The sequence below is a fragment of the Peromyscus californicus genome, unplaced genomic scaffold (genome assembly GCF_007827085.1).
Source record: "Peromyscus californicus insignis strain IS unplaced genomic scaffold, ASM782708v3 Scaffold_13__1_contigs__length_99412109, whole genome shotgun sequence".
NCBI classification, from domain to species: Eukaryota; Metazoa; Chordata; class Mammalia; order Rodentia; family Cricetidae; genus Peromyscus; species Peromyscus californicus.
Window position 1 is genome coordinate 17032894 of NW_026294424.1, and position 23015 is coordinate 17055908.

Genomic DNA, 23015 nt, shown 5'->3' on the forward strand with positions numbered 1-23015 from the left:
ATCTTGTAAACTATACTAAAGGTCACTTCTTTTTTCTACTTACTGTATGGATTTATACAGCTCTCAAAGCATAATCTGCTCAATTTTGTTTTCTAGTTTCTACCAAATGTGTAAACATCATTAATTTCAGGCTTTGTTGAAGCAGTTATAGTGTCTTCATAGGCAACATAAATATTTATTTTGCCAAATGCACCTCTTGACTTTGTTTTTGTGTTTTTTCTTTACTCAGAGCAGTCAGAGCAGCCAAACACAGTGCCCAAAAGTTAACCAAATGCCTGTGACCCCAAAAGTTAACCAAATACCATGACCCCAAAAGTTAACCAAATGCCTGTGACCCCAAAAGTTAACCAAATACCATGACCCCAAAAGTTAACCAAATGCCTGTGACCATAAAAGTTAACCAAATGCCTGTGACCCCAAAAGTTAACCAAATGCTGTGACCCAGTTCTTATCCATCCAAAGGAAAGAGCTCATGAAAATTCTTGACTTTTATATTTTTAGAGTTGAGTCTCACAACTGTAAACATGGCTGGGGAGCTCTGGCTGGCAGAACCTGTTGTACTCCCTCCTCAACAATTAATTTGGCTAGACATTTGAGTGTATTTTTGCAGAACTTTGAAGTAAGAAGGGTAGAAGCTGTGCTTTCTTGAGATTAGCTTAGCAGCCTTAGGGGATGGCACAGCTGACCAAGGAGGGGTGGTGTCTTCATTCTGCTAAAGTAAAATTCACATTGCTTAAAAATAGCACAAGGCTGAAAACAGCACGAGGATCACAAGGAATTGACGGGGTATCGAGAGGCTACCCTGAGCTTTCGACGGAAGACTTCAGGCTTCCTAAGAACCAGCCAGGTGTCCACTGTGCAGCTGCTCACCCCTCCCAATGGCCGGGTGCGCTTAAGGAAACTGCCATGTGGGACATAGGTTTGTTTCAGAGCTGCAAGTTCTTGGTCCTTCTCGAAGATATGTATAGCATGTGAAGAGAAGACCATCTTAAGAAAGCCTTCACAGAGTCAGCTCGATAACTCAGCAGATTGAAGACATCTGCTGCCAGTCCTGATGACCCATACCTAGTCCTTGGAACTCACATGGTAGAAGGAGAGAACCAACTCCCACACATGTACTCAATCATGCATCATCATCGTCATCATCAGGAAATTCCTTATGGAGATCAAATGCCACCAATTCAACACATAAAGTCTTATTGCATGTTATAAATATTTTCTCTGGGTTCACTCAGTTTGGGGTACCTGGATTAAGTGTTCTGGAGCTAGAAACCCTATAGTTAGTTTTGCCAAAAGCTCTGTGAGCTGTGCTTCCCTCCTGGTCCCTATTTCTCTACCAGAAGCTGTGCTTTTTGGCTACTAGCACCATAAAACATTGCCCTACCAATAGTGGGCCATCAGCAAAGACCTGAACTATTGATTGATAACCCTGAGTAAATTCTAGAGCTGACCTACAGAAGAGACATCATTTATTCTCTTATCTCTGATGCCCACATGCACACCCCAGGGAAGCCAGCAAATATGATGTGTGTTTCCATATATATATGCTTAAGTACCAACTACTTGAAAAGTGCTCATGAATGTTTGTTGTGAAACCAACAATGACAGCATGCCCTGGCTAATTGTATTGTCAACTTGACATAAGCTAGAGTCATCTGGAAAAGAAAGGAACCTCAACTGAGAAAATGCCTCCATAAGATCCAGCTGTAAGGCATTTTCTTAGTTATTGATTGATGGGCGGGGGTCCAGCCTACGGTAGGTGGTACTATCCCTGACTTGTACAAGAAAGCAGGCTAAGCAAAGCCATGGAAGCAAGCTAGTAAAGAAGAATCTTTCCATGGCCTTTGCATCAGCTCCTGCCTCCAGGATCTTGCCCTGTTTGAGTTCCTGCCCTGACTTCTGATGAACCTGACTTTACTGGTGAACAGTATTGTGGAAGAGTAAGACAAATAAACCCTTTCCTCTCCAAGTTTGTTTGGTCATGGTGTTTCATCACAGCAATAGTAACACTAAGACACAGTGCTTGCAATTCCTACCCTTGGAGCATGGTTAACAGCCATTAGCATAAATAAAGGATTTCTAATTTCCAAAGAGAAGACACTTTGCAAAGTGCTGTTTATATTTTCTAGTCTGTGGATCTCAAAATCTTTGCAAATGTAATTTCACCTTATATTTCTTGCCGGGTTTTTTGAATGGTGAAAGTGGCCCAAAGGCAGATAAAACACTTTCACAGATTTTTCTGACAAGCCATGGTGAAGGATGTGGGTGTGAAGTTACTCTGCTCTTTATTGTTGTTAGTGTGAAGAGCAGGTTGTCTACCCTGGGTTAGCAGATGCCTGAGAGGTTGGATTGGTCTTTATTCTACTGTGTTCTTGGTCCTTAGGCTGTGGAGTCTGGCCGACCATGCCTTGATTGCCCGCTGCAACATGGAGGAAGCAGTCCGTAGTGTCTCCTTCAGCCCTGATGGATCTCAGTTGGCCCTGGGCATGAAGGATGGCTCTTTCATTGTTCTCCGAGTCAGGTACATTCAATACTGAAAATGGTACTCTGAGATGTACCTTTGTTAAAAATTAAAGAGTATCTTGTCATAAAATATGTCATACTATTAGGAAATCCCTTACTGTGATTCTGAAATCCAGAACACTGAAAACCCAGATGTCTGTGGTCAACTATTTGGACATAGAACCTAACCCAGTGACCTGATGTGAGTTTGTTTATGGTCTACAGTCTCTACATAGAAATAATATGTTGTATGATTTGCTGCAAATAAATTCTGTATTTCATAGAGGATGCTATCCCAGCCAGTACATTTAGAAGTTCCTTAGCACATTCCATATGGACCTTTGTAAAATCCAAGTGAGATCCTGAGGACATCTGATCCCGGGGGCTTGAGACGGGAAGTTGTGAGCTCTGTAGTTAAGCCAGGAAAAGAAGAAATAATAAAGCAGAGCCCAACAACACTACATTCTTATAAGTAAACTTGAATCAAAGATTTCATGCATATAATTGGTACAAGTGGAGTATTTCCTGCTTGCTGACATCCTGTACTGTTTATACTAGACAAACACTGCCTGTCAGTTATGGAATCCCTCTGAATGCATTAGGTGTTCTCTTGGCTCACCTGTTTTGTAATTATAGCAAAAAATACAGCTGTAAATGAATGCTGCATGTTTTATGTGGAGAAAATTCTGAACAATGTTGAGTACGCTTAGCACAGTTTATTACACTGAATTCTCGTTACCACCCACACATAACTTATTACCAAATTAGCGGGCAATGTTCCCATTCACTGCTGATTGACAGTAAGGTCGTTAATTACCAAATTTCCTATTGGATAGAATTCTCAAGTGCAAAAAAAAGAAAACCACAGTTATTTTATGTTGTTATAGCACAGTGTAGTGCTGTGGGAAATGATAGCAGGTGTGGGGTGGTTATGTGGAAGCAAATCCTTGCTGCTGTTGTGTGCATTTAGTTTGTTTTAGAGTCGATGAAGCCATCTTCACTGGCTCAGGGGACCTGAGTCATAATCCTGTCTCCTAGTTAGAGGGGAAAAGCACCCCCAATGAGCTTTCAGACACAAGCAGAAATTCATCTTAGCAGAATTTGGCTAATTCCGTGCTCTAGTGGATGATCACACATCCAAGAATATATGGCAGCACAAGTTCACTTGGTGGGTTTTGAAAAAAGATGAGACAAAATCAGGAGGTGGGTCTGTATTTGGGAGAAGTTGGGAGAAGAGGGCAAATATGTTCAAAATACATTGTACAAAATTCTCAAAGAATTCGATTTAAAAAAGAATTTGACCAAAAAAGATACAAAATCAGCATATTCATTATGACCTTTCATGGTGAGAATGAAGTGATTGATAACATTTTGATATTTAAGAGGTAGTGATTTTCTTCTTTGAGACTCATTCCTTTCAAATAACAATAAGCACAGTTGTTGGTTTATCTTTTTCTTTCTTCTTTTGAGACAGGATCTCACTCTCTAGCCCTGTCTGGCCTGAAACGTGGTATGTAGATGAACTGGCCTCCAGCTCTCAGAGATCTGCCTGCCTTTGCTTCCAAGGCTGGGGTTAAAGGCGTGCACTGCCATACCTGCTCTCGTTTATGGTTAAAACATGAGCAGATGGCTCATTTTTACATTAATTTTTGATGTTTTGCCTTTCTCCATTGCATATTTTAAAGTGACTTTTAACTCTAACTTTTAGATAAAATTTTCGAACATGAAAGCAAATATTCTTCGTGTTGAAGGTTTTTATTTTTGCCCTGAGGGTACAAAATATTATTTTAAATGTTTGTCTTAATTTTATAAGTAGGATATAAATTATAAATATATCATATCTTTTTATGAAAATAAACCTTTTAGTCCCTACAGGATTTTTCTCTTTTGTGACACACACCTTTCAAAACAAGACTTGAGTTTTCTATTTCTTGATTTTCTGATTATCACTTTGTGTTTTATTCCTACAGAGATATGACAGAAGTGGTCCATATCAAAGATAGGAAAGAAGTTATTCATGAGATGAAATTCTCCCCAGACGGCTCTTACCTGGCGGTAGGATCCAATGATGGCCCTGTGGATGTCTATGCCGTTGCCCAGCGGTATAAGAAAATAGGAGAATGCAACAAGTCCCTGAGTTTCATCACACACATCGACTGGTCTCTGGATAGTAAATACTTGCAAACCAATGATGGTGCTGGGGAGAGACTATTCTACAAAATGCCATGTGAGTCTAGGTAGATGATTATGCTTATATGGTAGATGCTCGTGGAAAGCAAACTTGGAACCTCATGGAGAAATGTTGGAGAATGTCCTGTGACCTCAGAGTAAGGAATGTTTTCTGAGACAAGATCCCCTAAGCCATGGACCCTCGGAAAAAAGGTTAATGAGTTGGGTCACATGAAAAATTTTAAAACATTAGGAAAACATAAGTAAATTTCAAGATGAAGCATACAGTGGGCATAAATACCTGTATTATTCCAATGGGTGCAGTATGTCCAGAGCAGCACTGAAGGTCCACTTTAATTATTTAGACTAGCCAAAGCCTGTCAGTGTTAGTGGTAGAAGAGGGAAACAAGCATGCACAGGAGTGTCTGCTGTGCTGGTGATGGTAGGAGACAGAGAGATGTAGGAACTCCTAAGTGGCCATCGGTGGAGGAGAGCTAAAGTGTGCAGTCACAAGAGGTAATTCTGTGAAGAACTGGCTAGTCCAGCTTGTATCAATTATGGATAGATCTCAAAAGTATACTGCTGAGCAAATAAATGCAAAATGGTATGTACAGTATATGTTTATATAAAAATGTTAAGATATTAAAATAAGTTCATATATTATAACCACTTACATACATAGAATATGGTTTTTAGATGTATGGGAATGCTTAGCGTTCAATTCAGGGTATTGGTTATTTCTAAGGAAAGAAAAAGAAATGATATTGGGGATGAGTGCCCAGTGGATTTTAAATGACTATAATAAGTTTTTACAATTCTGTTTTAAAGAAACTGGTGAGGTAACTCAGCAGGTAAAGGCTCTTGCCATGCAAGCCTGGTGACCTGAGTTCAATCCCTGGAATCCACAGAGTGGAAGGAGAGAACTGACTCCATCAAGTTGTCCTCTCTCACACACACACACACACACACACACACACACACACACACACACACACCACAATTATAGCAACAAATGATTTTTAATTCTATGAAAAACACCAATAATATTCATTGAAACTCAGTGCTACAAACACTTGCTCCCTATAGTAGTCTGTAATCTTCTATATAATTGAGATATTTCATCACTTTTAGAAACAGATGACCTGAAATAGTTGTCCCGTGAGCTTCCAAGAATGTGGAGTCCACAGAGGCTTATTCTCATGCCCAGGCCTTGTGATTTATGAGCTCCTCTTGCTTCCATCCGGTTCCCGCTTCACCACTTGCATTGTGATTGACACATTTCTCAAAAGGCGAATAACTGAAGAGTCAGTCTGCAAATGATCATGCTGTTTCTTAGTGTCTAACACATGCATCTCTGCCGCAAAAAATTGAGATGAGTGGATGTGAGTTGTGTGTGTGCCCTGTGGGTTCCATCTGCTAGGCAGGAACGGCGGTATGAATACCAAGGGGTGTTCATGGTGAAGATTTTGTATTCACCTTTTGCCAAGGTCCTGCTGTAGCCTGGGTTCATGTCCTGAGATGGGCAAGGGGCGTTGGCGGACGAATTGTCTGACCGCCAGATGAATTTCACACAAGTGGCCGGCCCTGAATAGCTTGAGCCATCTTTATTTATACTTCAAAATCAAGCATGTTTTCCCCACCTTCCAGCATTAACGTCCAGTAAAAACAAATATGTCAAATATGTTTTTTCCCAACTTTTACATCAAAACAACTTTTAAACCAAACAACACTTAGCATTTTGCTAGCTTGGCTAATCCTCGAGCCAGGCACATCCTGTCCTTACATAGACATATATTCTCAAGAACAATATCGTTCAAAACATAACAAAACATGTTTACAGAAATAGGGGTGATTTGCCATAAACTGCTTCCATACAATTAGCTTATATTTCTTTAGCTGCCCACTAACTTTTATTTCCTCTGATCCTGTCAGCTGGATCAGAAGAATTCCCAGGGTCTAGAGTGATAGCTGGTATTTCCAGATAAAACATGAGAAACATCAGTTACCAAAGAATTTTAGGGGAAAGTATTTGAGAAAAAAAAATGGTGTTTCTGGGAATGATCACATTGACCCATGTGTGACTGACAAAGTAAAACCAAAATGACTAAGAGAATCAACAACATTATGAGAGAGAAGAGAGTGTGGATGCTGTGAGGTCATAGTAATATTCTGCACTGTCCCGAAGCCCAGGGGTCCCTTGCTGAGTAAGAGACCACCTCCATGGGTCTTACCTGATGGAGACCCACTGGACAAATGTTCATGTGGATCCAAAACTAGGACACACAGCTCCCAACAACCTTTGAAAGCCCAAAGTATTATCTCATGTTTATTTTAATGTTTGCAAACTGGCTATAAATCTTAACTTTTCATCCTAAGGGTTTCTCTCTTCCTGTCACATACTTTAGGTATGTGATCATTAGGCAAACAAGTTTCTGCCAAGATCCAAAGGAATAGGATAGTCTGTTGAACCTTTAGAAAGGACAGCCATAGAGAATTAGAGACTATCTCTTCGGTCACTTTAGAGCCTGCCTTTACACTAGGGCTGAGGCCACGAAGAATTGCATGTCCTATGGTCTAGTCATTATAATCATATGATCTGGAGAAATGTAGCTTTTTAAAAGTACGTTTTTTTTTTATTTGTGTCTACCTTGCAGCTTTTATATAAGAGATTCACCCATCTTATGTAATAGCAATTTAGTGACATTTAGTTTGTAAGACTAAAATGTCGCACACAATGATGTCCAAATTATAATCTTTAATAATTTTTTAAAAGGAATGAGCAAAGAAAAATATAACATAAATCTTAACCTCCAACAATTATATATTGCCTTGAAATTTTTATTGAAAACTTATTTACTTGGGAGACTGAGGCAGAAGTCAAGGTGTAGGGTCTGTTTTGGCGGAGTCTCCTGAGGCTGTCACAAAACAAAATGTTCAAAGGGATAAAGTGTAGGTTACTGATAGAGCACTTGTCTAGAATGTGTGAGGGTTATTACTTCATACTTAACTTTTCCATGTATGGAAACATCTGGAACACATTTGTCATTGGGAATAAAATAACATCCTGCTTAGTTTATCATTCTATAGCTCACTTTATCATTCTGTTATGAGCACTTGACTTATTTCCAGTGTATTTACTGGTCCAGGTGGGGCAGCTCCAAATGCTACTGCCACAGTGCTTTCTGTTCTGAGTCATTTTGGGGATGTATTCCCTGGAGCAAGCAGATCACAGACAATGTTCCAACTATACCCTCTCTGAGACTATGGTCACTTAAATGCATTCTTTTAAAATAGTTATACAGTCTAGAATTTTGGAGTGCTACTTTGAGAAAGTATCTGCTCTTCAGTTCTTTACTTGAAAATATATGCTTATTTTAATAGGGTAAGCATCAGGATATATGCTTAAAAATGGTATCTGGCCGGGCGGTGGTGGCGCACGCCTTTAATCCCAGCACTCGGGAGGCAGAGCCAGGCGGATCTCTGTGAGTTCGAGGCCAGCCTGGGCTACCAAGTGAGTTCCAGGAAAGGCGCAAAGCTACACAGAGAAACCCTGTCTCAAAAAACCAAAAAAAAAAAAAAAAAAAAAAAATGGTATCTGTTGAATATTTCCCACACATTTGCTTTTGTGGCTTGCTGGGATTTTTGTGCCATCTGTGGACCTCACTAATCTGCTGGCAGAAATGGGAACTGCGTCCTATGTCTGGGAGCAGACCCACAGCAGTTGTCAGGACCATTTCCCTCAACCAATTACACCTAGTTCACCATAGTTCTGTGGATTCAGTGATTAGGACTTAAATAATAAAATCATTTAAAAATTCATAGAGCCTGAATTTTTGTTTAAAACAGAAATCACTTGTGGGTGCTGAAGAGGTGGTTCAGTGGTTAAGAGTGCTTACTGAGCTGATAGAATACTTGGTTCCCAGCATGGTCAGGTAGTTGACAGCCTTATCCAGCTCTGCTGGATCTAGTATCTCTGGCTCCTGTGGGCACTGTCATTTACATGAAAATACCCATTAACAGATATACATTGTGCATATAATTAAAATAAAAAAATAAAAATTTCAAACATCATTTGTAGGCTGGCAAGGTGGCACTTGCTATTGAGAACCCATGACCTGAATTCAGTCTCTGGACCCAATGTGGTGGAAGGAGAGAACCAAATCCTTACAAGTAGTCCTCTGTCCTCTGAGTGCATTCACATTACATGCATGCCAATAACTAAGAAAATAAATAAACTGATTAATTTAAAAGATTACATGTAATGATGCTTGAACTATAAAAAATAAAGTTCAAGACAAGCTTAGTCAAGGTTTTCAAAGCCTAGCAAAATGTTGGTGATTCAGTGTTGACACCTATAACTTAAAAATGTCATACAAATATAAATCCACTGTCATTAAGATCAAAGAGGTATGAGTAATTTGAGACATTACATTTAGCATAATAGTCATTTCCTATTCTCTTTACTTCCAAACTTTGAGCTGATGTTTTCTTTAAATCCTTCCCTCCCCTACAGAAAAAGTAACTAACAGGGTGAACAGGTTATAACTCTTACAATTCCTCTGATTTATATATATAATGATGGTTTTAGACACTTTAAGAAAAGAAAAATGAATAAAATATATTAGAATATGTTTCACATGTAAATATAACTTCATATTGGCTATTTTAGCAGGGAAGCCTTTAACAAGTAAGGAAGAAATCAAAGGGATTCACTGGGCCTCCTGGACCTGTGTGAAAGGTCCTGAAGTGAGTGGGATTTGGCCCAAGTACACCGAGGCCATTGACATCAACTCGGTGGACGCCAACTACAGTGGCTCCGTGCTGGTGTCTGGAGACGACTTTGGACTGGTCAAACTCTTCAAATTTCCTTGTCTGAAAAAAGGTAAGGCCAAGGAGATGCTTTGCGGGGTAAAGATCTTCTCTGGATTCTAGACACCATATAGTTAGGCGGTTTCCTTACCTGTTCACCAGACACTTCATTTTCTCTTGTCTACATTTGTTCTTCACTTGTTTGTTTGTTTGTTTGTTTGTTTGTTTGTTTGTTTGTTTGTTTTGAGACAGGGTTTCACTGTGTAGCTCTGGCTGTCCTGGAACTCACTCTGTACACCAGGCTGGCCTCTAACTCACAGAGGTTGACCTGCCTCTGCCTCCCAAGTGCTGGGATTAAAGACGTACCCCACCACTGCCCGGCTTCACTTACTTTATATAGAATATGCTGTTGAGATCTTCTGCTTTTGTTGTCCTATGTGATTTTGCGAATTTAAGTCAGAATTTGTAGAGTTAATATCATGTGACTTCCAAGCCTGTGTTTCACATTTCCAAACAGTAATATCTTACTTATGTTTTTGGGAACAAATATTCATGATTTATACTGGTTTTTTTTAATTCCTTTAAAATATTATAATTTAACTTTTTGTTTGTTTGTTGTTTTATATTTGTTTGTCTTTTGAGACAGGGTTTCTCTGTGTAGCCCTGGCTGTCCTGAAACTCACTCTGTAGACCAGGCTGGCCTCAAACTCACAGAGATCCGCCTGCCACTTGCCTCCTGAGTTGCTGGGATTAAAGGTGTGTGCCACCACCACCTGGCTATGATTTAACTTTTTATGTGTCCACCTACTTGCACTTATACAGGAAAAGAAAAACAAGTCTTCTTAAACATGTTTAAATAAAAGTGACAGTTCTACTGGCATGGACCCCTTGTCATAGGACTAATTTTGCAAGACTTTTTTAGAGAGAAATCAGACTGAAAACAACATTCCCTGTACTCAGGTTTTGCACTTCTATGGAACCATTTTAAGCTTGGAAGACTGATGGAGTCACCCTGTAATGATCCAGTGCTTACTCTGCAAACTTAGAGAAAGTCCCTCCATCGACTCTCCTCGCGTCTCCACTGTGCCCTGAAAGCTGGATCTTAGGAGAGAAATCGGATATGTTGCTGCCTGAAAACTTTCACTTGATGATTTTTTTAAATTAGGGGATGAAAAATGTAATCAGAAAGTAATTTTCAGTTAACTGGCAGCTTTGAAACAGTGACAATTACAGTACAAAATGGAACATAAAATGCATAGAGAAAAAAATGCATAGAGAAACCACGATGACTTGCACTGGACAGAGTGGTCATCAGCTCAAAGTGCTTGCAGCACAAAAAGATTGCAATGTGCCAAATTCAAGTCCACTCCACCCTGCTTAATGTAACTTGTGGGTAACAGGGCATAACTTGTTTAAACTAATGTGCATTTGAGAAAGTATCTAGGAATTCAGAATTCAGGAAAATCAAAGATGAGATCAGAAGCAACCTACGGGCCTCCTGTGTCAGGACCCAAGAACAACACGAACTCAGTGAGAGTTGGTGTCCTCTATGTATCTTCAAATTTTATGAGTGGACTCAGGTCTTAGAAATGGATGGGTGTAAGGACCCATTATTAGAGCCAGGGTGGTGATATGAATAGTGCTATAAAATTAGACACCCATGGATGAAAAATAACCCTGTAGGGAGGCACACAGAAGGTAATCGAATGAAAGAGAACAGGTGGACAGCAAGGTGACATATGATGGGAGAGTGAGCCCTCCTCAGCCATTTGCCGAAGATCAAGGCCCTCAGAGTAAACCGAATTCTACCTTGCATAACACATGGTTTATAAATCTTGCAATTTTGCCTGTGACCTTCAGGATTTTGTGCCAAAATTCCTGGGAAAAAGTTAATAAAAGTATGTGGGAATCTTGGCAGGAATAAAAATTGATAAAACTTGACTCTTTATGAAGCAGGGAACTATTATCAAAATGATCCTAAGTGTTAAGGCTGTAGAAAAATAAACATGAGCACAGAGCTGGATGGCAGTGGCGCATGTCTTTAATCCCAGCACTCGGAAGGCAGAGCCAGGTGGATCTCTGTGAGTTCGAGGCCAACCTGGTCTACAGAGCGAGATCCAGGACAGGCACCAAAACTACACAGAAAAACCCTGTCTCGGAAAATAAAAAAAAAAATAAAAAACATGAGCACAGACTGATGACTGTGAGCAAATGTGGGAGACTGAGCAAGCTTTATAGTTTTCTATATAAAGCAAACAAACCTCACAACCAAGTTAATTTGACACATTTGGAATTACACATATGTATATATATTCTGTTGTGCAGAAATTATATGTAAGTGCCCTATAGTTAATGACAAGTACTGAATTGATATTTTTACACAGCCTGAGTAATTTGTTTCTCATTTCAATAGTTTTCAATCCTTTAGAATCAGTAATGACAATTATTCCTGATGCCATGTAGATCACATCTGTGTGTGACTACCCTCAATTGGGTCTCATGTTGTGTGCAGTGGCCAACTGCTATAAATTGGGAAGTGGCATGACCAAAGTCTCTGAAAGATTACTTTGATTCTGTGCAAGATAGGTTTTTAAGCATTTATCTGATAGATGGTGTGGCTAGAATAGGTGTCAAAAGAGATGGATGATTGGTTTAAATAAAGCTGAAGGCTTTGTTGCTAGACTGGATGTGGGAATGGAGGGAGCCAAAAAAGAGCCATTGAGAATGTCCCCTGAGTTTCAGGCTTGTCCAGTGATGTCGAAGGAGGCAGTGTTCTGAGATGTGGGAAATAAGAGGAGGAAAAGCTGCTTGTTGTAAGGGAAGAGTGTGAGAGTGGCAGGGGAGCCCCTCAGTCTGTCACACCCAAGTTTTGAACAGACGTGACTCTTGTTCCTCCAAGGAGCACTCCAGGTTAGCAATGAACAATTGGTGCTCATGGGCATGGAAAGATTTTTAAGCTATGGACAAGGTCAGTGGAGAAGAGATGAGGGCTAATACCCAAGCCCCCCTTGGACAAACATCCAGAGGGAAATCTCATAGTCACTGCTTGTCCCAAGGAAAGCTTTGGGAGAGGATGTGCCTCTGCTTACTGGACAAATATTTGTTAAGTGCTATGCTAAGGTATGAAAATGCTTCACTATATCAGCACAAGTCCCTGCTGCCATGGAGCTTTTGTTCTACTGAGTAGACACAGTGGATATGAAACTACAGAGTGAGTTCCAGGAAAGGTGCCAAAGCTACAGCAAGCATGACTGATAGTAAGAAATGCTGTCAAGAAAAGCAGGAGATGATAGGAGAGAATGCTGGGCAGAGCATCACACTGTTATTGTTTCTACTAATGTGACCAAAGGAGGGCTCACTGTTGGGGCTTTATGGCTAGATACCTGCAGAATGAGAGAACCAGGCATTCAGATATCCTGGGAGAGAGCATTATGAAGAAAGAACAGCAAATACAAGACTTAGAGGCAGAGAACACTTTGGCATGTTCAAGGAACTGCAAAGGAACCAGTGTGCCTGGAGCAGAGTGGCCGGGGGAGAGGGTGGAAAGTGGGGTCAAAGCAGTAAGGGCTCCATTGTCAGTGGCATGGTTCCAGCCTCCTGAAGGCGTATCGGTTACCAATCCTGCACAGGAGCCTTACCTCCAATTTCAAAAGCTTATATGAGAAACGATCTCACGGGCTTTTGTGGCAGTGGAGGATGAGGTTTGGGTAGATAGAAGTGTGGGGGATTATTATTGTGTGTTATAGTCACCTGGAGGCTAGGACAAGACTCGCAGATGTGACTTTCAGCTGAAGACCCTCCACAGACTGCTTAAGTGTCCTTAGGATGTGGCATGGCCCAAGAAAGTTACCAAGGAGGGTCTGCAACGACTTCTGCCTCTTCTCTGATGTCACATACTTTCACTTTTGCTGCTTGTATCTGAATTCTACTAATGTTTGTTTGCTTTGTTTCAGGTTTTTTGTTTTGTTTTTTGAGACAGTTTCTCTGTGTGGCCTTGGCCTTCCTGGATCTCAATCCATAGACCAGTCTGGCCCTGAATTCATAGAGATCCACCTGCCTCTGCTTCCCAAGTGCTGGGATTAAAGGCATGTGCCACCACTGCCTGGTGAATTCTATTAACTTTTATTTATATTTATTTATTCTTGTCCATCTTCATAACCCACTGAAGAGATAGGCTAAGTGATCTCTGTGGAGGGAAAAGGCTCGCTCCACATTTTAGGATCTACAGAGATGTAGGAGGAATATTTTGTTTATTTATAGAGACTGCCTGCTTTATCTTGCATCTTAAACTAAGAATGGGTAAGATGTTAATTCTTGCATTTGTTTTTAGAAGCCCTGAAGCAGTAACGTTAGTTGGAGCAGGTTTAACTAAGTCTTCAGCTGTAAAGCTTGAATTTGAAAGACATATCTTCAGATTAGTGCATAATGGAATAATTGAGATCTCTTGGGGGCATTTGATTATTGTAATATGTAAGACTAAAAATATGTTTCTGATAAATTAAAATTTTTTATTTGATGTGGATAGGATGTGATTGCTTTTTAACAAATGGTTTTTAAAAAAAAACATAACTAATCTCAAAATACTATTTCAGGAGCCAAATTTAGAAAGTATGTGGGCCACTCTGCACACGTCACAAACGTCCGTTGGTCCCATGATTTCCAGTGGGTGTTAAGCACAGGAGGAGCGGATCACTCAGTTTTTCAGTGGAGGTTTATTCCAGAAGCTGTCAGCAATGGCTTGCTGGAAACCACAACCCAGGGTAAATAACAGTCATAACTTTTCCATTTCTTTATTTTTCACTTATCATTTTAAACAATATTCCTAATATCTGTTCTGGAGCTAAACAGCTAAGGTGGTTTTTAAAATTCCGTTTATATAATATTTTTTTAACGTAAGGAAAAACTTCTGAGGGGCCGGAGAGTTGGCTCAGTGGGTATGACCACGTGTTGCTCTTGCAGAGGACCAGGTTTCAGTTCCCAGCAGCCACATGGTGACTCACAACCATTCCTATCTCCAGTTCTAGGGGATCCAACACCTTCTTCTGATCTCTGAGGGCACCAGGCATGCATGTGGTACACATACATACATACATGCAGGCAAAACACTCAAACACATAAAATAAATGTAAAGAAAAAGGAAAAAACTTTGGAGTTTTGTATAGGATGGTTCAGTGATCTTCTTTGAAGAGTTTTGCTTATGCAAAGCTCAGGCTGTGGCTGGAGGTTCACACTGAAGAGGTGACCTTTGAAGATAAGATGGAAGCATGCATGTCAGCCCCTTGGGGATACTGAAACAGAGGGCCTGCTCAGTGTGTGAGGTGATAGGCAACTTCAGGGCCCAAAGAAGGGACGGAGACAGTGGGCTACAGGGTAGGCCCAGATGACCCACGTCAGGGCGTGTGTAGTCTTTTTATTTACGTCTGTTTGAGGTGTCCATAGGGATAAGAAGGCAATAGAATAGTGATGCAAGTCGATGTGTTTAATAACATGACTCTGTAGGGACTTGACCATGGCAGTTTCTGATGCCTGGTGAATATGTTGAAAAACTAAAGAGAATCTTGATGGTAGTAAGTGCTTAGAGTTTTCTTTAGACCCACCTCTCTGTTTGGTAAATCCTACACTTTTTAATTTTATAAAATATAATTTAAAACCTAGAAATCCTACTATCTAATTAAAAAAGAAGAAAAAAGGGAACCAGGTGTGATGGCACATGCCTGCAGTGCCAGCACCAGAAAGTAGGGCTAACCTCTGGAGTTCAAGGTCACCCCTGGGGCTACTTGAAATGTCCTTTTGATCGTTAGCATCTCGGATTTTTCCTTGCCTCTAATGGGTTCTGTCTCTGCAGAAGGTGGTACTGATTCCTACAGTGAAGAATCTGATTCAGATTTGTCTGATGTACCAGAACTGGACTCTGATATCGAGCAGGAAGCTCAGATCAACTATGATCGTCAGGTCAGTGAAGACAGCACAACAGCCTGGAGTCAGTTTGATTTTAACATTGCCCTGAAAATGGAGGGAGCTTAGGCAGAAGAAAAATGTCCACATCTTGCTTTTGAATGCAGGTTAACAATAAATCATTAACATTGCCCTGAAAATGGAGGGAGCTTAGGCAGAAGAAAAATGTCCACATCTTGCTTTTGAATGCAGGTTAACAATAAATCATTGATTACCATTAAATATTGAGTGAAGATGTTCAGTGGTTAGATCGCTGGCTGCTCTTCCACAGGACCTGGGCTCAATTCCCAGCACCCACATGGTGACTCACAGCCATGTGTAACTCCAGTTCTACTGTCCTCTCCTGACCTCTGCAGATGCCAGGCAAGCAAGTGGTGCAGACACATGCGTGCTGGCAAAACACTTTTACACACTAAATTAATGATTTTAATTAAGTGGAAGGGAGTTGTTTAAGTTTTCAAGCTTAAACATTTAAACATTTAAGGTTTTTTTATTATCATATGAAGCTTTACTATATACATACTTACATAATAATTATTTTGCAAAGAAAGATGCATATAAAGTACGAGTTTTCTCATTTCCTTAGCAAATCATAAAAGTGTACATTTTTTTTGCATGGGTACCCTCCAAGAATGGTAGCCTGTGAGCTGTTATCCTTTTTTCTTGCTCAACTTAGACAGACATTACCTGTTTATTTAAAGTAAGCCCAATTCCAATGTGTATTCTCTCTCCAGTAAGAACCTACTTCTAGCACAAAAGTTGGCAAATCATATCCAGTTTTCCCCCACAAAGGTTATCATCATTTTAGCAGAAAGTGGGGGCTGTTAAAGCAATGCTTCAAAGGAATCACCATACCATGTCATGGCGACAGCTGCAGAGGTTCGATTTTCTCCCCTGTCATTTGCATTAGTAACGTATTTATAGGTATGTGAAACAGATTCTGCACATGAACTTGGAGTGAATAAGACATGCGGTTCCAGACACATAACTGTTGCTTGAGTTTTCCTGGCTGGCCCACAGTCAGGACAAATCTCTCTCACCCGCCAGTCCCAAGCCGCTCAAACCCGATCAAGTAAACAGAGACTTATATTGGTTACAAACTGTATGGCCGTGGCAGGCTTCTTGCTAACTGTTCTTACAGCTTAAATTAATCCATTTCTATTAATCTATACCTTGCCACGTGGCTTCTGGCTTACCGGTACTTTACATCTTCCTTATTCTGATGGCGGCTGGCAGTGTCTCTCTGACTCAGCCTTCCACTTCCCAGCTCTATTCTCCTCCTTGTCCCGCCTATACTTCCTGCCTGGCCACTGCCAATCAGTGATTTATTCATTGACCAATCAGCAACACATTTGACATATAGACCATCCCACATCACATAACTGTCAGTGTTGTCCAGGGAAACATACCAGGTAGGCCTATGGCCGCTACCACACGCCCACTGTCTTCATTTGGCTGATCCAGATCCTGGCAGGTTAAGTGGCTTGCCCCCTTCCACATGGCTGCTGTTTAAGATAATGCTGACCTAGACTTCTGTCCATGTACTTCTGATGTAACTCCATATAAGCACAGAATTTACTGCTTTTCTTCCTATATCATTTCTTCTTAATTTAGTGCAAAGACAGTGCAGGCAACCGTTCCCATCAATCTCACGTGTGGATCACTTGGACTGTATATTGATAAATGTATCATGCAGTACAAGCACTAAAACCGGTTTGGAAGGAAACTATAACAGTGAGAATATTACACAGACACTAAGCAATACACCCAGGGATAATAAACAAACAGACATAAGATCTGGGAGAGGCTGCCATTTTGTTTAGTTGGCAGCTTTTTATTTAATGGTGCTAGGAAGCAGTAGCAAGGTATGCCCGTTGAAATCCAGGTCTTGGACTTGCTTATTATCTGTGACTTATTTTTCAGTGCCTCTACATATATTGGTTTACAATATCCCCAAGTTATTCCTGAGTAGAGGCCTTTATTCTGTTCTACAGATAGGAAATTGAGACCCATGATGCTATAACATATGACCATCTAAGCAGTAGAAATGTCCCAGAATTCAGTGCTCTGGAATAAATAGTCATTGACTGGTTTAAAAAAAAAAAAAGAATGTGGGTTCAGATGAATAATTATTTTTGGATTGAGAAGTATAGTTCATTTTATCTAAAACAGACAAAACAAACTTCTTCTTTTTTTTTTTTGATACCTTAGGCCAGGTCCTAAAAGGAAACTTTATTATAGCTTTATTTCCTGATTTTTTTTAGTAATATAGTTGGTCAGATTGTTGTGGGAATCTTTCTGGAATAAGCACACCAACATTAGTGACAGGGAAGAGAAGCTATGTCATCAGTGGATCAAGCCACGACAGTTCTTGAAAGGCTTCGGTGATGAGTCCAGTTTGTGTTCTCTTTTATACCCTAAAGCCACACGGTGGGAAACTTAAGTGGCCGTCAGCAGGCTGCTCAGGGCAATGACCCATTGTTCTAGCTATTCCCCCAGGTCGTCTGTTCCAGGAAGCAAGTAAAGTCATGCTTGGCAAAACAGGCAGTGCATAAGTAAATCATTATCTAGTAATTGGTCTTTTTATCTTATTCTACTTCAAAATGAAAATTTTCTTTCCTGAATATGAGAAATTACTAATAGATTGTGTTTTTTTTCAAATATGTTGAAGTAGTTTTTGAGAATAAAACCTAAGAGAGGTAAATAACAGATTAATTTTTATGTACATTTAAACTGTAGCAAATATTCTTCTAGCAGCAGACTTGGAGTTTTGGATTGGACCAATAGAATTTCAGACTCAGATCTGTCAAAAATCCATGAGGCCAGGAAGGAAGGAGGCCCCAGAGAACTGTCCTAGGGGGAGGACAGCTCAGAGAGCTCCTGTCTTACAAACATCAGAACCATCAGAGATTGCTTGCCTTGTGGAAGTGAAATATATTCAATTAATAATTCCTTTTCTTTCTTATTTACTAGAACATCAACTTCATTTATTTTCTGGATAAAATTACCTAAGAAAGCAATAACAAATCAAGGGAGGAGAGGAAATTATTTTAAATCTCAGGTATTTGAAAGATTTCTCGGTAGTTTGGTTCCTTTAGGGACAGTAATACTGAACCTATGCTACATAAAACCCACACTGTATTGAAGGGGTAGGTGGACTCCCTGCAACGCCAGGACACTATTCAGAAGCCTGAGCAGGGGTGTTGGCTAAACTTTTCTGTTGTACTTGAAGGTTTACAAAGAAGATCTACCTCAGCTAAAGCAACAAAGTAAAGAGAAAAACCATGCAGTGCTCTTCCTGAAGCGGGAGAAGGCTCCGGAGGACAGCCTGAAACTCCAGTTCATACATGGGTAGGTGGCTTTCCTTGGGGACCCTGAGTTCATTTATCTCTGACAAGTCAGTCTCACACCAGGCCAGAGGGCTCCCTCTGCTAAAGGCTCCCCTCGCCTCCAGGTTGTGACTCAGTGCAGCCCCCTGGTTGGTGCTGTGGCCCTCACAGTGCGGTGGGTTCTGGATGTGGCATGCTTCATGTATTTCCATGCTATAGCTGCGACTGCTGTCTCCGTCCTCCATCCTCCAGGCCTTGGCTCTGTTCCCTGAGATCCACTCTAGGACAATGATTTCTCCAGATAATTTTTCCCATATGCCCAAGATCTCTTTTGAAAAATTTATATATATAGTATATATGTATGTGTATGTATATGTATATATGTATATTGTGTATGTATATGTATATATATGTATATATATACATATGTATATATATATCATATTGACACCTAGGTATTTTCATTGTCAGCTTAAACTGTTGAGAAGAATATGAACATATCTGGTATATTTTAAATATCTCAGCCATTTAAATGTAGCCAATAGAACCCAAATGCCATGTTTCATTCCTGGTATTGTCAACTTTTAAAATACAGGAATAACTATTTCTATCATAATATCTTCTATCATTCACGTTGTATATAAACTTTTATATCCATTATAATTCTGCCATAAAATTGTACTTAGTATATATTCAAGGGTTTTGGACACTGTATCGTACCATCTACAAGGAAATGCAGTCTAAGCATGGAAACCAGTGCATTGTAGAACACATATATGCACAGTACACTCAGGCAAATGTGTGCACACATATGCATGCAAATACTAAGTAAAATGTAAAATAAAAAAATTCTAAGACAGCATGGCTTGTGTGAAATGAGATGTGTTGAGTATGTAAAATAAACTTCAGTTGTAAAGAAATAGTGGAAAAAGCATCAACTATCTCATTAAAATGCTTTTATATGTTGATATGATGATTTAAATGTGTTGAGTTAAAAGTTCTTGAAATAGGTTTAATTTATTTTTAGAGATAAAATCTCACTTTGTAGCCTAGGCTAGCGTCAAACTTAAAGAATTCTCCTGTCTTAGCTTCCTCAGTGCTATGTCATATTCTTCTGCAGATACAAAAGGCCAGATCAGACCAGATTAAAACATAAATGCAGATTTGTTGGGTGTTGTTCCTGGGCAGGTTCACCAGTCCCAAAGAACAGGGTCAACGAAGTCACCTGCCCAGGCTAAGGCAGGGAGGTTTGATAGACCTTAGGCAAGGGATGATCATGTGCCAGCCAGGAGCTGTACGGTCAAAAGCTCAGCCCTGGGCAGGCACTTAGGTGGTGAGCTGGTCATGTCAGAAAGGTGAGTTACATCAGCTGCCAGAAAGGCGGAACTGGGCTTTTGGCGCCGTTCCTTTGTTCAGAGTTTTCTCAGAGCAGGCGGGGTTGGGGAAGTAGGGCAGATGGGGTTTCCCAGCTTGTGCAGTGGGGAGCGGGGGTTCCAGCCGAACACTGTGTAATAAAAAAGATGTTGTTACCTATTTGGCTCACGTGTTTCTGTTAGACAGTAGTACTGTTAATTTTTAAAATTCAGTTGTTACTGGAAAAACTGACCAAATCAATATTAATACTATATATTAATGTATTTAATTCTTAAGCACAGAAAACTTTATTTGGACACTGTTTTAATAAGATGGTGTGTTGTGGTGTGTGTGTATGTTCTCATGAATCTGTACATGTGTGTGTGCACATCTGTGCATGTGCACGTGCATGGGGGAGGGTTGAAGATCAACGTCACTTGTCTTCCCTAGGCACCCTCCACATCAGCAGTTCTCACCCTTCCTAACGCTGCGACCCTTTACTACAGTTCCTCGTGTTGTGGGGACCCCAGTCATAAGATTATTTCATGTTGCTTCATAACTGTAATTTTGCTAGTTATGAATTGTAATGTAAATATTTTTGGAGATAGAGGTTTGCCAAAATGGTCAGACCCCACAGGTTAAGAACACAGCACCACGTTATTTTTCAAGGCAGAGTCTCTTCCTGAACCTGAAGGTTACCTCCTGGCTAGTCTGTCTGGCAGTGGTCTCCAGGAATCTGCTTGTCTGTGACCCATGGTTGGGGTTCAAGCAGTGACCACTGACCACGGCACATCACTTCTTCCATGGGTGCTGGGAATCCAAACTGAGGGGTATATGCTTAAATAGCAAACATTGACTGAGCTGTATCCCCCGCCCAGAGTGAGGCTTTCACTTCAGATAGCTGTGTATATGTTGTTTGTGGGTAGGATGTGGCAGAGTTTAGCACTGAGTCTATGCTCACTTTTCAGCTTTTTTTTTTAAAGATGAAGGCATTGAGTTAATTCTCAGAAATAAATAGGAAAGACCACAATACTAATGTTTTTCAATTCTCTAAACTCTTCCTGTATTATACGCTAAAAATAACATTTTGATTTTGAAATTATAAAAATGTTAATTCATCTATATTGTTCAATAAGGTATCTGTTTGATTTTGTTAAACAAATAATTAGCACTTGCTTTATAAAAGGATGCATTAACCAATAATTAAGAGCTATTCACCAGATGTGGTAGTGCATACCTTTCACCGCAGCATGCACTTGGGAGGCAGAGGCAGGCAGATCTCTGTAAATTTGAGGCCAGCCTGGTCTATATAGTGAGTCAAGATATACAAATCTACACAATGAGACTCTGTATCAAAAAAATTGTAAAGTTATTCTGTTGTATTTGGAATTGTCTTGCTTTGGCACCCTGAAGGTACCATACCCCAAAGGACTAGATAGATGGAAGATGGAAAAGGAAGCCTGAGCCTCGTTCTAGACCTGTCAGAAGAAGGCTTAGATTTCTTTGTTGATTTGTTGGTTTGTTTGGAACAGTCTCATGTAGCCCAGGCTAGCCTTAAACTTGCTATGTAGCTGAGGATGACCTTCTGCTTTTTCTACATCTGCCTCCCAAGTGCTGGTACTGAAGGCACAGAATTGCTTTTAGCAAAGAAAATGGGTAGTAGTTGAAGGTCTGGAAGCAGATTCTGTGGAAAAATCAGTCTCCATATGCCTCCACTTGCACAGTCCGCATCAGTGCCATTGCTTTGCCTCAACACATCCTGCTTCATTCATTCGTGAGCTGTTCTGTCCCACTGTGCTTCAGTTACAGGGGCTACGACTGCAGAAACAATCTGTTCTACACACAAGCTGGAGAAGTGGTGTACCACGTTGCTGCAGTTGCCGTGGTATACAACAGACAGCAGCACACTCAGAGGCTGTACCTGGGGCATGATGATGACATTCTCAGCCTGACCATCCATCCAGTGAAGGACTATGTGGCCACTGGACAGGTGTGTGACTAGAGCCTAGCAAAAGAGAAAAGGCAGTTAATTTCTAATCCAGTTTACCTAGAATAGAAAGAAATGGGAATAAATATAAGGCATGAAGCTGAAGGTTCTGAGAACATTGGGGAGGCAGAGGTAGGACACAGGAGTAAAAGTTAAGACAGAAAAACAGCAAAGTGGGCATTTAAAGTGGTGCCCTCAAAACTCCCTTAACAGGAAGCCATGACCTGGGCAAGAATCTGAGAAAACCCAACGCCAGGCTACAGTGAACTTCTTAGAAGCTTCAAGCCTGTTTCTTCATCTGCCAAATACTAGGCCAGACCAGATTGTTTCCAGTTGTCTTTCTAGCTTATAAATGTATGTTGCTTCATTTATTTCTGAGCTCTGCTTGACCCTAAAAAGCCATGCTATCATCATTACCATGAATGCCTAGTTAACAGCACACATCCTATTACTGCAGGTTGGAAGAGATGCTGCTATTCATGTGTGGGACACACAAACTCTAAAATGTTTGTCATTATTGAAAGGGCACCATCAGAGAGGAGTGTGTGCTCTGGATTTTTCAGGTAAGCTCTCACTAGCATCACAGAATATGGGTCTCTGGCTAATTTTTTAAAAACATCCTCCTACCTGATTGAGTTCTGATTGTAATGAGGTAAGCTCTTTGCATGTCACCTCCCAGCCTGAGGCTGGAAGCCATATGTGAGGACCTCACCGAGAGAATGTGGCCTTTCGATTACACAGCCTTCCCATGCCCCTTTCAGTTCCTATCAGTCAGCACCTGGAGTTCACACTGAGATTTGATTCTGCTTGAGTGATTGAAATCAAGGACAGCTGTTGCTGTAGAAACTCTTAGCTGCAAATGTCTAGTGGTGATGAAGACCATCAAATTTAAACCAGACATGTGGACTTCC

General features: G+C 40.5%; 1 protein-coding gene across 6 annotated transcripts in view; it reads left to right on the forward strand.

The window, feature by feature from the left end:
- Eml6 (EMAP like 6) overlaps positions 1 to 23015 on the forward strand; it is a 266137-nt gene that overhangs the window by 163313 nt on the left and 79809 nt on the right. For 5 of the 6 annotated variants that reach the window (XR_008217395.1, XR_008217394.1, XR_008217393.1 and 2 more), the window contains exons 9-16: positions 2384 to 2521; positions 4473 to 4729; positions 9341 to 9553; positions 14073 to 14240; positions 15326 to 15432; positions 18668 to 18786; positions 21921 to 22107; positions 22562 to 22667. Coding sequence is in view for 3 of the 6 variants with exons in the window: in XM_052734573.1 (XP_052590533.1) it covers positions 2384 to 2521; positions 4473 to 4729; positions 9341 to 9553; positions 14073 to 14240; positions 15326 to 15432; positions 18668 to 18786; positions 21921 to 22107; positions 22562 to 22667 (1295 nt within the window). In the remaining 3 variants the exon portion in view is untranslated. The remainder of the gene's footprint in view (positions 1 to 2383; positions 2522 to 4472; positions 4730 to 9340; positions 9554 to 14072; positions 14241 to 15325; positions 15433 to 18667; positions 18787 to 21920; positions 22108 to 22561; positions 22668 to 23015) is intronic. The other variant, XM_052734574.1, reaches the window with a different exon arrangement.